The sequence below is a fragment of the Haliotis rufescens genome, unplaced genomic scaffold, assembly GCF_023055435.1.
Source record: "Haliotis rufescens isolate VD_foot unplaced genomic scaffold, xgHalRufe1.0.p SCAF_11, whole genome shotgun sequence".
NCBI lineage: Eukaryota > Metazoa > Mollusca > Gastropoda > Lepetellida > Haliotidae > Haliotis > Haliotis rufescens.
Genome location: NW_025963791.1, coordinates 41,429,245 through 41,444,370, shown reverse-complemented (window position 1 = coordinate 41,444,370; position 15,126 = coordinate 41,429,245). Strand labels below are relative to the sequence as shown.

The following is a 15,126-nucleotide window of genomic DNA, read 5'->3' as shown; positions in this document are numbered from 1 at the left end:
AGAAGTTGTTCATCCAAATTTCTCATCCCTGCTTCTTATTTGTTCCGGATGTTTTCCTTTTTCTTGAACATGTCCTGTTGTGTCACAACCAGTCAGCGCAGGCCAGATGAGTGGTGGTGCTGCTTTTGGTTCACCAAGTGGGTCATAGATATAGGCTGCACAATACTGGCACTGGCATCCATTGTTATTGCTGAATCTCAACCAAGTTCTGGCGGGGAGCACGGGCGGCCCGGTCGTCTAAGGCGCCGCAATTCGCTTTTTCAATTAGCATAGTGTGTCCTATGTTTGCAGGAAAGCAAAACAAGATGGATCCGATTGTTGTCGCTGCTGCATGCAATGAAACGTTTGACAAGTTTTCTTCCATCATAAGTTACTCTTTTAACGCACACGAGCGAGCATGAAATACTAATGATAAGAAAACAGATACTGTTCAACAGTAGGCACATACCGGATCAATTTAAAACAATAAATGTTTCTGCAACTTGTGCTGAAAACATTCTGCTGGTCCAGCCAATACATACCGCCATTCAAAATTCATTACATCGCAAGACATAGAACATATACGTTAGGTCCCACTACAGCTACACCAATGCCAAATGTGATATATTTTGGAAAGAAACCCATGACGGAGCAATAGCCATTAACGAGTTTCTACGTGTGGCTGCTGTAGTGGTCATGTTATAATTGGATTGAAATAATGTGAGCACTTTAAGCAGCATGACAGCTGAGGTTATTCATACAAAGTTTCAGCTGAATCCACACCTTGTCAACGTTCATTTAAACCCACCAACACATGCAGGTACTTTATCGACATACAACAACATCAAGGCTAATCAGTGGCTAAGAGATGCAATTCATATGGCAACAAACCTACCAACACGCATCTAAAACTAAAATCTAATTATGTAAGTGGTGACCTGATATTGAGCCCTTTGGTGAGCCACAGTAGTCAATGCTTTCTTGCCTTTGACATGTCAGTAAACTGAATTTGGCTGAAGTCTATCAGACTCAACAACTGTTAAAGAATGACTAACAGCTGAAATGAGTGAGTGAGTTGAGTTTAACGCCGCTTTTAACAGTATTCCAGTTATATCGCAGCGTGTCAGCTTAATGTGGGAGAAAGCCTGAAGTGAAGCAGGTCTCAGACGTTTACCATTTCGGCGAAACCCACGAGCATGGGTATGGTGCTGACAAACCTAGAAACATAATCGGGGCGAACCGGGTTCGAACATTCAATCATGGGTTTCTGGCGTGCCCAAGGGACGCAACTCTGCACAGCGAATCGCGGCGCCTTAGACGACTGGGCCACCAGTGCCCCCAACAACTGAAATGACGCATATAATGACATTACTGAAGTTGACATCTATGACTAACTAGAGCTAAGAATTAAATCAAAAAGCTATGAAACTTTCATTTTTGTAAAATCGCTTCGGGTTAATTATTACAAATTCTAAAATATGAAAGCACGACAACAACACATTTAATATTTGATTGTTGGCTAAAGAATATCATATTTTTTGTTGATGATGAAGTAAGTTTCATTCGGTACTAAATACACATGTAGAAGGGTTATAAAAAGTATTTATTCTTGATTCAGATTCTTGAGCCCCAAATGGATGATGCATTGTAAACTACATGTATATACAGTTATGTCCATACATATTCACTCTCATTATCAGGGTGGTTCTTAGATTCAAACCCATGATCTAAGGGTTCTGGCACATTTAAGTGACACAATTCTGCCTAGCAAGTTGTGACGCGTGGGACCCTCTTGTCCTCGACAGTATACAGTCACACACCAGTCAGTAGAGGTAGGTCTCACCATATTAGGCAAGGGTATTTCGACATTCTCATACAGAACAAGTGTACACTGACTTTTCAGTTGGCTAAAAAATAATTTACTTGATCATAAGACTCGTGAAGATCCGGGGTAGAAAAGGTCTTCAGCAACCCATGGCGACTAAACTTGTCGTAAGAGGCGACTAACAGGATCGAGTGGTCAGGCTCACTGTCACATGATGCATGTCATCGTATCCCAATTGCATCTATAGATCGATGCACATGATGTCAATCACTGGATTGTCTGGTCCAGACTCGATTATGTACGGACCGCCGTCTTACAGCTGGAATATTGCTGCGTGCGGCGTTAAACAAAAAAACCAAAAAAACATGATCACAAAACCCTTTGATTCCTATCCAAACAGCCGCGGGTGTGTTTTATTGTCAACACACATTGTTCCTTGAGTGAGTTGGGGTTTTCAGTTTAACATGGTCTGTCATCTAAATTTGGCGTAAACCCCAAGTGATGAAGGTTTTATAGAGATGTTTACCACTTTGGTGAAACCCACAAACACAAATTGAATCGGTACTAATTTACAGTTATTCAGTGTTTCGTCAGTGTCCCTCGTGGAAGTAACCGGTATCGGAAACATCAACAAAGGAATGTACTCCCCTCCCCTACCCAACAGGGCCCACTTGCACAAAGCGATCTTAGCGCTACAACTATTGTAAGCCTATGTTAAAGTATGGGAGTTACGATCATCTTAGCGCTAAGATCGCTTTGTGCAAGTGGGCCCTGCTCATTACGAGGGCAGTGAATTTCCTCTCCTAGGCAAAGTTCTACAGATATACTTGGACGGGTTTTTTTTATATATAATATAAGACTTTTAAATGTATTACAACACACAATTTGAACATTTTAGGAAGCTACACTACACAACCTGATTCTCGGAAAGCGTTCACCAGCGAAACTTGTTCCGTTGTGGAAAGCGTTTGATAATTTAATAAAAGTTAAATATTGAAATTTCATACTTCGTAAAAGTATTCTTGAGTGACTTATGTTAAAGTCTTAACACACTTTGAATGCTAAAAGTTTGTATGAATTGGCGAATAATGCAATTCATTCTATGACTTTTGTTTCTCAGACATATTTTTCTTCCGATTTTTCTGACGGCTATCAGTTGTTTAGAGAGTGATCGGGTAGAATATATTATTAAAAAAAAGTTTTCATTTATTTTATTTACTGTTTGGGGTCTTTCCGGGGTGGGGGATTGATCGGGACCGGTGTGGGTGTGGTAGGGAGGGTGTATGTATGGGTGTCGGGGGATTTTAAGTTTTTCAAAATAGCTTGACATGATGTTTTATTATTGACTTATTTGCAAAGGGAACAAATCATTTGCCAAACTCGCCAGATATCGCATGTTGACCATGTAAGTTGTTATGATCGAAACGTGTTTTCTACATTTTGTACATTTATGAGATGAAGAACAAAAGAACAAAATTTGATGAAGAACAAAATTAAACAGTCGCCGATCGTGATTGTGGTGTGTCACAATTCAATGGGGAATTCCCATCAGGTGTTCTGACGTCACTTCCGTCTTTCTAAAAATAAAACAAGGGGATTCCGATGCCTCTGTGAGAAGGCATGAACACGGAAGTAAACGAAGGGGCCACGGTTGGAATAGACACATGTGAGTAGTGAACTGTATCAGTGTGAAATGTGTGTGCATTCTTGGGTCTTGGGCACATGGTTTTGCCTACACAAATCCGTTCTATTCAATTTAGATTCTATGTTAAAAATTGTAGATCTCGACACAATCTCGACTAGTTGCGACTCTCGGCTATCTGGTCTCGTGCATGTGACCTGGTTTATGACTTGGCCTTGTTAAGTTTCTGGACTGTACTATTTGATGTCACATTTCACAAAAGTGTATAAGAATGGTACGACGATAATGCCGTTATCAGTTGATAATCAGCTGGTAATAGGCATGAATTCATTCTACCCTAGACCTTAATACTAATATTTTACGTGAAAGAAAAATCCACTAAAACTAACAGTTCACACACTTACGAAAATAATTCTTACTTTCATCATTCTGTTTTATAATTCTGTAAGCCAATGGATACCAGTTTAGAATTAACCAGGGCTTCCTGTTGCAAGATGACACAACCACAGTATCATGGTTGGATCATTGCAGATCAAATACTTCCACATTTGGTTGTATGAAAGGAGACTCATCACTAATTATTGATTATTCTGTAAGTGAATTACATCATGAAGTTGTGAGGACAGATGTCTTGGATAATCATTGATATTTGTGACTTTTGCTATGAGAGCTCTGTCACAATGATTGGCAGTTGAGACTGTGTTGTAGGACAGACCTCATAGAGTTAGGGTGGGACACTGTGATCTTGTAGGCTAGAGGTAGGGTGGGACACTGTGATGTTGTAGGCTAGAGGTAGGGTGGGACACTGTGATCTTGTAGGCTAGAGGTAGGGTGGGACACTGTGATGTTGTAGGCTAGAGGTAGGGTGGGGCACTGTGATCTTGTAGGCTAGAGGTAGGGTGGGACACTGTGATGTTGTAGGCTAGAGGTAGGGTGGGACACTGTGATGTTGTAGGCTAGAGGTAGGGTGGGACACTGTCATGTTGTAGGCTAGAGGTAGGGTGGGACACTGTGATGTTGTAGGCTAGAGGTAGGGTGGGACACTGTGATGTTGTAGGCTAGAGGTAGGGTGGGACACTGTCACGTTGTAGGCTAGAGGTAGGGTGGGACACTGTCATGTTGTAGGCTAGAGGTAGGGTGGGACACTGTCATGTTGTAGACTAGAGGTAGGGTGGGACACTGTCACGTTGTAGGCTAGAGGTAGGGTGGGACACTGTCATGTTGTAGACTAGAGGTAGGGTGGGACACTGTCACGTTGTAGACTAGAGGTAGGGTGGGACACTGTCATGTTGTAGGCTAGAGGTAGGGTGGGACACTGTCATGTTGTAGGCTAGAGGTAGGGTGGGACACTGTCATGTTGTAGGCTAGAGGTAGGGTGGGGCACTGTCATGTTGTAGGCTAGAGGTAGGGTGGGACACTGTCATGTTGTAGGCTAGAGGTAGGGTGGGGCACTGTGATGTTGTAGGCTAGAGGTAGGGTGGGACACTGTCATGTTGTAGGCTAGAGGTAGGGTGGGGCACTGTCATGTTGTAGGCTAGAGGTAGGGTGGGACACTGTCACGTTGTAGGCTAGAGGTAGGGTGGGACACTGTCATGTTGTAGGCTAGAGGTAGGGTGGGACACTGTGATGATGTAGGCTAGAGGTAGGGTGGGACACTGGTGTTGTAGGCTAGAGGTAGGATGGGGCACTGTGATGTTGTAGGCTAGAGGTAGGGTGGGGCACTGGTGTTGTAGGCTAGAGGTAGGGTGGGGCACTGTGATGTTGTAGGCTAGAGGTAGGGTGGGACACTGTGATGTTGTGGGCTAGAGGTAGGGTGGGGCACTGTGATGTTGTAGGCTAGAGGTAGGGTGGGACACTGTCATGTTGTAGGCTAGAGGTAGGGTGGGACACTGTCATGTTGTAGGCTAGAAGTAGGGTGGGACACTGTCATGTTGTAGGCTAGAGGTAGGGTGGGGCACTGTGATGTTGTAGGCTAGAGGTAGGGTGGGACACTGTGGTGTTGTAGGCTAGAGGTAGGGTGGGGCACTGGGATCTTGTAGGCTAGAGGTAGGGTGGGGCACTGTGGTGTTGTGTTGTAGGCTAGAGGTAGGGTGGGACACTGTGATGATGTAGGCTAGAGGTAGGGTGGGACACTGGTGTTGTAGGCTAGAGGTAGGATGGGGCACTGTGATGTTGTAGGCTAGAGGTAGGGTGGGGCACTGGTGTTGTAGGCTAGAGGTAGGGTGGGGCACTGTGATGTTGTAGGCTAGAGGTAGGGTGGGACACTGTGATCTTGAAGGCTAGAGGTAGGGTGGGACACTGTGATGTTGTGTTGTAGGCTAGAGGTAGGGTGGGGCACTGTGATGTTGTAGGCTAGAGGTAGGGTGGGACACTGTGATCTTGTAGGCTAGAGGTAGGGTGGGACACTGTGATGTTGTGTTGTAGGCTAGAGGTAGGGTGGGACACTGTGATCTTGTAGGCTAGAGGTAGGGTGGGACACTGTCATGTTGTAGGCTAGAGGTAGGGAGGGACACTGTGATCTTGTAGGCTAGAGGTAGGGAGGGACACTGTGATCTTGTAGGCTAGAGGTAGGGTGGGACACTGTGATCTTGTAGGCTAGAGATAGGGAGGGACACTGTGATCTTGTAGGCTAGAGGTAGGGTGGGACACTGTGATCTTGTTGGCTAGAGGTAGGGTGGGACACTGTGGTGTTGTGTTGTAGGCTAGAGGTAGGGTGGGACACTGTGGTGTTGTGTTGTAGGCTAGAGGTAGGGTGGGACACTGTGATGTTGTGTTGTAGGCTAGAGGTAGGGTGAGACTTGTCCTGCTACATTGAGTGGGTTGCAGGAAACAGTAGGGGTGTATTGATTGTATCAATATATATACCCACTCAAAAGTATCATGCAATAGCGATATAATATTTTATTGTTATACAGTAAATTACAGTTGTAACAAACTCGAAGGGACCAGTAATTGTAGTTTGTTATGACCGTAGTCCGGGACCAAAAAATACGATTGTTATATCCGCCAGTTCATTACCATGTGTGTTTGTTATCAAAGTAGTTTACTGTATACAATAAATAAAATATATTATTCTGTATGTGTGTGGATAAAATATTTCCTCTATGGTCCTGCAATTTACTGCTAAATATGGACTAGATTGATCCAGATGTTTAAAATTATATTTACTGCCTTTTCATGGTCCATGTTGATCATTATTAATACATGCATTTTTTGTGGCAATGAATTATTAATACATGCATTTTTTGTGGCAGTGAATTATTAATAAAATATCAATATTCATAAATTACAGTATTACAAATATATTGATACATCAATACAGTAATATATGATGACATCGCTAGGAAACAGGTAGGGGTGGAAGACTGAGGAGACTTGGTATGGTGACTAGGACGTTGGGAACAGGTAGGTGGGAGGTGGGTTGATTAGGGTGTTGGGAACAGGTAGGTGGCAGGTCAGGCTTGGTCCGTTGATTAGGGTGTAGGTAACAGGTAGGTATGTTGATTAGGGTGTAGGGAACAGGTATGTGGAGGTGGGTTCATTAGGGTGTTGGGAACAGGTAGGTGGCAGGTCAGGCTTGGTCCGTTGATTAGGGTGTAGGGAACAGGTAGATATGTTGATTAGGGTGTAGGGAACAGGTAGATATGTTGATTAGGGTGTAGGGAACAGGTAGGTGGGAGGTGGGTTGATTAGGGTGTAGGGAACAGGTAGGTATGTTGATTAGGGTGTAGGGAACAGGTAGATATGTTGATTAGGGTGTAGGGAACAGGTAGGTGGGAGGTGGGTTGATTAGGGTGTAGGGAACAGGTAGGTATGTTGATTAGGGTGTAGGGAACAGGTAGGTGGGAGGTGGATTGATTAGGGTGTTGGGAACAGGTAGGTGGCAGGTCAGGCTTGGTCCGTTGATTAGGGTGTAGGGAACAGGTAGATATGTTGATTAGGGTATAGGGAACAGGTAGGTGGGAGGTGGGTTGATTAGGGTGTAGGGAACAGGTAGGTATGTTGATTAGGGTGTAGGGAACAGGTAGGTGGGAGGTCAGGCTTGGTATGTTGATTAGGGTGTAGGGAACAGGTAGGTGGGAGGTCAGGCTTGGTACATTGATTTGGGTGTAGGGAACAGGTAGGTGGGAGTGAGTGAGTGAGTTGGGTTCAACGCCTCTTTTAACAGTATTCCAGTCATATCACGGCGTGTTAGCTTAATGTGGGAGGAAAGCCCGAAGTGATGCAGGTCTCAGACATTTACCACTTCGGTGAAACCCACGAGCACGGGCATGGTGCTGACAAACCTAGAAACATAGGGATTTGAACCCACAGTCATAGGTTTCTGGCGTTCCTAAGGGACGCAACTCTGCACAGCAAATCACGGCGCCTTAGACGACTCGGCCACCCATGCCCCCCAGGTAGGTGGGAGGTCAGGCTTGGTATGTTGATAAGGGTGTAAGGAACAGGTAGGTGGGAGGTCAGAATTGGTACATTGATTAGGGTGTAGGGAACAGGTAGATATGTTGATTTGGATGTAGGGAACAGGAAGATATGTTGATTAGGGTTAAGGGAACAGGAAGGTAGGATGTTGGTTGATTAGGGTGTAGGGAACAGTTAGGTGGGTTGATTAGGGTGTAGGGAAACAGTTAGGTGGGTTGATTAGGGTGTAGGGAAACAGTTAGGTGGGTTGATTAGGGTGTAGGGAAACAGTTAGGTGGGTTGATTAGGGTGTAGGGAACAGTTAGGTGGGTTGATTAGGGTGTAGGGAACAGTAGTGGGTTGATTAGGGTGTAGGGAAACAGTTAGGTGGGTTGATTAGGGTGTAGGGAACAGTTAGGTGGGTTGATTAGGGTGTAGGGAACAGTAGTGGGTTGATTAGGGTGTAGGGAAACAGTTAGGTGGGTTGATTAGGGTGTAGGGAACAGTTAGGTGGGTTGATTAGGGTGTAGGGAACAGTAGTGGGTTGATTAGGGTGTAGGGAAACAGTTAGGTGGGTTGATTAGGGTGTAGGGAACAGTAGTGGGTTGATTAGGGTGTAGGGAAACAGTTAGGTGGGTTGATTAGGGTGTAGGGAAACAGTTAGGTGGGTTGATTAGGGTGTAGGGAACAGTTAGGTGGGTTGATTAGGGTGTAGGGAACAGTAGTGGGTTGATTAGGGTGTAGGGAAACAGTTAGGTGGGTTGATTAGGGTGTAGGGAAACAGTTAGGTGGGTTGATTAGGGTGTAGGGAAACAGTTAGGTGGGTTGATTAGGAAGTAGTGAACAGTTAGGTGGGTTGATTAGGGTGTAGGGAACAGTTAGGTGGGTTGATTAGAAAGTAGGGAACAGTTAGGTGGGTTGATTAGGATGTAGGGAACAGTTAGGTGGGTTGAGTAGGGTGTAGGGAACAGTAGTGGGTTGATTAGGGTGTAAGGAAACAGTTAGGTGGGTTGATTAGGGTGTAGGGAAACAGTTAGGTTGGTTGATTAGGGTGTAGGGAACAGTTAGGTGGGTTGATTAGGGTGTAGGGAACAGTTAGGAGGTTGGTTGATTAGGAAGTAGGGAACAGTTAGGTGGGTTGATTAGGGTGTAGGGAACAGTTAGGTGGGTTGATTAGGGTGTAGGAAACAGTAGTGGGTTGATTAGGGTGTAGGGAAACAGTTAGGTGGGTTGATTAGGGTGTAGGGAAACAGTTAGGTGGGTTGATTAGGGTGTAGGGAACAGTTAGGTGGGTTGATTAGGGTGTAGGGAACAGTTAGGTGGGTTGATTAGGGTGTAGGGAACAGTTAGGTGGGTTGATTAGGGTGTAGGGAAACAGTTAGGTGGGTTGATTAGGGTGTAGGGAAACAGTTAGGTTGGTTGAGTAGGGTGTTGGGAACAGTTAGGTGGGTTGATTAGGGTGTAGGGAAACAGTTAGGTGGGTTGATTAGGGTGTAGGGAACAGTAGTGGGTTGATTAGGAAGTAGTGAACAGTTAGGTGGGTTGATTAGGGTGTAGGGAAACAGTTAGGTTGGTTGATTAGGAAGTAGTGAACAGTTAGGTGGGTTGATTAGGGTGTAGGGAAACAGTTAGGTTGGTTGATTAGGAAGTAGTGAACAGTTAGGTGGGTTGATTAGGGTGTAGGGAAACAGTTAGGTTGGTTGATTAGGGTGTAGGGAAAGAGTTAGGTGGGTTGATTAGGAAGTAGTGAACAGTCAGGTGGGTTGATTAGGGTGTAGGGAACAGGTAGATATGTTGATTAGGGTGTAGGGAACAGGTAGGTGGGAGGTGGGTTGATTATGAAGTAGTGAACAGTTAGGTGGGTTGATTAGGAAGTAGTGAACAGTCAGGTGGGTTGATTAGGGTGTAGGGAACAGGTAGATATGTTGATTAGGGTGTAGGGAACAGGTAGGTGGGAGGTGGGTTGATTAGGGTGTAGGGAACAGTTAGGTGGGTTGATTAGGAAGTAGTGAACAGTCAGGTGGGTTGATTAGGGTGTAGGGAACAGGTAGGTGGCAGGTCAGGCTTGGTCCGTTGATTAGGGTGTAGGGAACAGGTAGATATGTTGATTAGGGTGTAGGGAACAGGTAGGTGGGAGGTGGGTTGATTAGGGTGTAGGGAACAGGTAGGTATGTTGATTAGGGTGTAGGGAACAGGTAGGTGGGAGGTCAGGCTTGGTATGTTGATTAGGGTGTAGGGAACAGGTAGGTGGGAGGTCAGGCTTGGTATGTTGATTAGGGTGTAGGGAACAGGTAGGTGGGAGGTCAGGCTTGGTACATTGATTTGGGTGTAGGGAACAGGTAGGTGGGAGTGAGTGAGTGAGTTGGGTTCAACGCCTCTTTTAACAGTATTCCAGTCATATCACGGCGTGTTAGCTTAATGTGGGAGGAAAGCCCGAAGTGATGCAGGTCTCAGACATTTACCACTTCGGTGAAACCCACGAGCACGGGCATGGTGCTGACAAACCTAGAAACATAGGGATTTGAACCCACAGTCATAGGTTTCTGGCGTTCCTAAGGGACGCAACTCTGCACAGCGAATCACGGCGCCTTAGACGACTCGGCCACCCATGCCCCCCAGGTAGGTGGGAGGTCAGGCTTGGTATGTTGATAAGGGTGTAAGGAACAGGTAGGTGGGAGGTCAGACTTGGTACGATGATTAGGGTTTAGGGAACAGGTAGGTGGGAGGTCAGAATTGGTACGTTGATTAGGGTGTAGGGAACAGGTAGATATGTTGATTTGGATGTAGGGAACAGGTAGATATGTTGATTAGGGTTAAGGGAACAGGAAGGTAGGAGGTTGGTTGATTAGGGTGTAGGGAACAGTTAGGTGGGTTGATTAGGGTGTAGGGAACAGTTAGGTGGGTTGATTAGGGTGTAGGGAACAGTAGTGGGTTGATTAGGGTGTAGGGAAACCGTTAGGTGGGTTGATTAGGGTGTAGGGAACAGTTAGGTGGGTTGATTAGGGTGTAGGGAACAGTAGTGGGTTGATTAGGGTGTAGGGAACAGTTAGGTGGGTTGATTAGGGTGTAGGGAACAGTTAGGTGGGTTGATTAGGGTGTTGGGAACAGTTAGGTGGGTTGATTAGGGTGTAGGGAACAGTTAGGTGGGTTGATTAAGGTGTAGGGAACAGTTAGGTGGGTTGATTAGGGTGTAGGGAACAGGTAGGTGGGTTGATTAGGGTGTAGGGAACAGGTAGGTGGGAGGTCAGGCTTGGTTTTTGATCAGTGTATGAAACTAGGCAAGAAGTACCTCTTCCTTACAACTGTCCTTCAATGATTTCCTTTGGCACCAGAATCTAGGAATAGTTACTGAACAAACTTCCTTAGATTTATACAAATGGCTGAACAGTAATTTTATGTGATAATGAAACGCTCAAAATATGCAAAAGTTAAAAGAAACTTTTAATCTTTTTGCCATTAACATGCTCGTTTAAATTACAGGCGCTTCTGTATCTTGTGCCAGTAAGATTATTTTAGGCTTTTCTGCACGGCGGAGAAACTAATTTACAGAATAGCCCCACCAACCAACCAACCAACCAACCCACCTACCCTACCCTACCCCCCACCCCCCACCCCCCACCCCCCATAATCCTCTAATGGTCCGTGTGGTATGTGATCAGCATGAACGGGATGATGGTGAAAGACTCATTTTCCAAAACCAAAGGGAACCAAGAGACCCATCTACATACTTAGTAAACTTGAGTCATTTCAGTTCTTATTATTATTCTATATTCAATGGGAAAGAACTTGTTAATTCCATTACTTATATGTTGACATAGAACATCAACACATGCTCTCGTATAAGTATAATATTTACTCATTCTTCACCATACGATATTATACTCATGTCATTGCAGGACGGTGGGGTAGCCTAGTGGTTAAAGCATTGGCTCGTCACACCGAAGACCCGCATTTAATTCCCCTCACTCATGTTTTTGGCACAGTGCATCAAGACATTGATTTGTGACAGCTCTAGTCATATCTAGTTTAGCTTTAGAGACCTCCTTATTCATGTTGTTGTGGTAATCTGATGCGCTTGTTGTTGTTGTCAGAGCACCTGTTGCCAGCCATGAACCAGGACACCAGCTCTGGGGCCATGCCGGACGACGGGTGGCCAGGCCAGTTGCTTCACCAGGCGGCACTGTTTGACAATGTTGGTTTGTTGAGATCGTTGTTAGAGGGTGATGAGCTCAGCAACATCGATGTCTGTGACCGCATGGGCCGCAGCGTTGTCTACACTTCCGTCAGCAACAACAGCCTCAAGTGCCTCAAACTCCTGCTGTCAAATGGAGGTACATGTTCAGTGCTACAGATAAGCACCATATTTGCGTAAAATACCCCCCAAAACTATTCAAAAACAATTACTTTCAATTAACTTGCCTACAGAAACGCATCCACTCAATTGCTCAAAAAGTTATTTGGACCTCTGCATGTTTTATCACTGAATTAGTTCGTCCTACGGCAGTGTAATGTTTCGGCAGGACAGTACTACACCTGGAGCAAGGCTTCTTGAATAAGTTTGGGTGTCACAGTCGACTAAGGAGCTGCAATTTCACTATGCAGAGTTAAGTCCCTTGGGCATGCCAGAAACCTATGACTGTGGGTTTTGTCTTGCCCTGATTATGTATGTCAGCAGGAGACTCCTATGCTCGTGGGTTTCACCTTAGTGGTAAACACCTGACACCGGTTGCCTCTATAGGGATTCCCTCCCACAGTAAGCTGACGTGTCATGATATAACTGGAATACTGTGAAGCGGCATTAAACCAGACTCACTCGCCCAATCACACACCCTTGAATAAGCCCAAATAATGACGTCAGCTTGGCAGTAAGACATCCTTCACATATACACAATATCATTTAAAACTATGTTTATAACAAAACACCCTTACAGCGAACTGACTGATATAACGAACTGTTTTGGGGTCCCATCTATTTGCTGTATATATGCTGTATATATGCTGTATATTTGCTGTATATTTGCTGTGTATATGCTGTATATTTGCTGTATATATGCTGTATATATGCTGTATATATGCTGTATGTATGCTGTATATTTGCTGTATATATGCTGTATATTTGCTGTATATATGCTGTATACATGCTGTATACATGCTGTATGTATGCTGTATATATGCTGTATATATGCTGTATGTATGCTGTATATATGCTGTATACATGCTGTATACATGCTGTATACATGCTGTATATTTGCTGTATATGTGCTGTATATATACTGTATATGTGCTGTATACATGCTGTATATATGCTGTATATATGCTGTATACATGCTGTATATATGCTGTATACATGCTGTATACATGCTGTATATATGCTGTATATGTGCTGTATATATACTGTATATGTGCTGTATACATGCTGTATATATGCTGTATATATGCTGTATACATGCTGTATATTTGCTGTATATTTGCTGTATATATGCTGTATGTATGCTGTATAATTGCTGTATATATGCTGTATATTTGCTGTATATATGCTGTATATATGCTGTATGTATGCTGTATATTTGCTGTATATATGCTGTATGTATGCTGTATATTTGCTGTATATTTGCTGTATATATGCTGTATACATGCTGTATACATGCTGTATGTATGCTGTATATATGCTGTATGTATGCTGTATGTATGCTGTATATTTGCTGTATATTTGCTGTATATATGCTGTATACATGCTGTATGTATGCTGTATATATGCTGTATGTATGCTGTATATATGCTGTATATTTGCTGTATATATGCTGTATACATCCTGTATGTATGCTATATATTTGCTGTATATATGCTGTATGTATGCTGTATGTATGCTGTATATATGCTGTATACATGCTGTATATATGCTGTATATATGCTGTATACATGCTGTATGTATGCTGTATATTTGCTGTATATATGCTGTATATTTGCTGTATATATGCTGTATACATGCTGTATGTATGCTGTATATTTGCTGTATATATGCTGTATATTTGCTGTATATATGCTGTATATATGCTGTATATTTGCTGTATATATGCTGTGTATTTGCTGTATATATGCTGTATACATGCTGTATATATGCTGTATACATGCTGTATGTATGCTGTATATTTGCTGTATATATGCTGTATATTTGCTGTATATATGCTGTATACATGCTGTATATATGCTGTATATATGCTGTATACATGCTGTATGTATGCTGTATATTTGCTGTATATATGCTGTATATTTGCTGTATATATGCTGTATATATGCTGTATATTTGCTGTATATATGCTGTGTATTTGCTGTATATATGCTGTATACATGCTGTATATATGCTGTATATTTGCTGTATATATGCTGCATATATGCTGTATATATGCTGTATGTATGCTGTATATATGCTGTATACATGCTGTATATATGCTGTATATATGCTGTATATTTGCTGTATATATGCTGTGTGTTTGCTGTATATATGCTGTATACATGCTGTATATATGCTGTATATATGCTGTATGTATGCTGTATATATGCTGTATATATGCTGTATACATGCTGTATATATGCTGTATATATGCTGTATATTTGCTGTATATATGCTGTGTATTTGCTGTATATATGCTGTATGTATGCTGTATATATGCTGTATATTTGCTGTATATATGCTGTATATATGCTGTATACATGCTGTATGTATGCTGTATATTTGCTGTATATATGCTGTATGTATGCTGTATATTTGCTGTATATATGCTGTATATTTGCTGTATATTTGCTGTATATATGCTGTATACATGCTGTATATATGCTTATGATTAACTACAGTTATAGCGAATTAAAATAAGTGATCCCTTAGAGTTCATTATAACCGTAGTTTACTGTATATGATATACATATTAATATTAAGTCTCAGAACAGCTGACAGGAAAATATTATCTTGAAGATTCATTTTGTTACAAATTTTGTGGGCAACTGCTAGATCCGATGTAAATATTTCTTTGAGTCAGTACAGAGCGGAAAACAATGATTAAATACTAAGCTCACATCCTAAATATAATAAATCAAAGTTCGGGACCATTATTAACCAATATTTTGTTACCTCCGGTTTTCTAAGCATTGGCAGATGGCTCATGTTGTGTTTCTGTCTTTCAGCCAACCCCAACATAGCTGCTGGTGAGAGGTACAACAGAATGGTGAGTTGTGTGAAGTCCACAGTATGGTTTCTTGGTCTTCTTTTCTGTTAAGGAAATGT

At 43.0% G+C, this 15,126-nt stretch overlaps 1 protein-coding gene across 1 annotated transcript in view; it reads left to right on the top strand.

The window, feature by feature from the left end:
• Positions 1-3,381: 3,381 nt before the first annotated feature.
• Positions 3,382-15,126, top strand: part of LOC124142290 (leucine-rich repeat serine/threonine-protein kinase 1-like) — a 77,357-nt gene continuing 65,612 nt past the window's right edge. Inside the window, exons 1-3 of the mRNA XM_048392742.1 lie at positions 3,382-3,470; positions 11,939-12,178; positions 15,027-15,067. Of these exons, the coding sequence (XP_048248699.1) occupies positions 11,956-12,178; positions 15,027-15,067 (264 nt within the window). The 5' untranslated portion in view covers positions 3,382-3,470; positions 11,939-11,955. The remainder of the gene's footprint in view (positions 3,471-11,938; positions 12,179-15,026; positions 15,068-15,126) is intronic.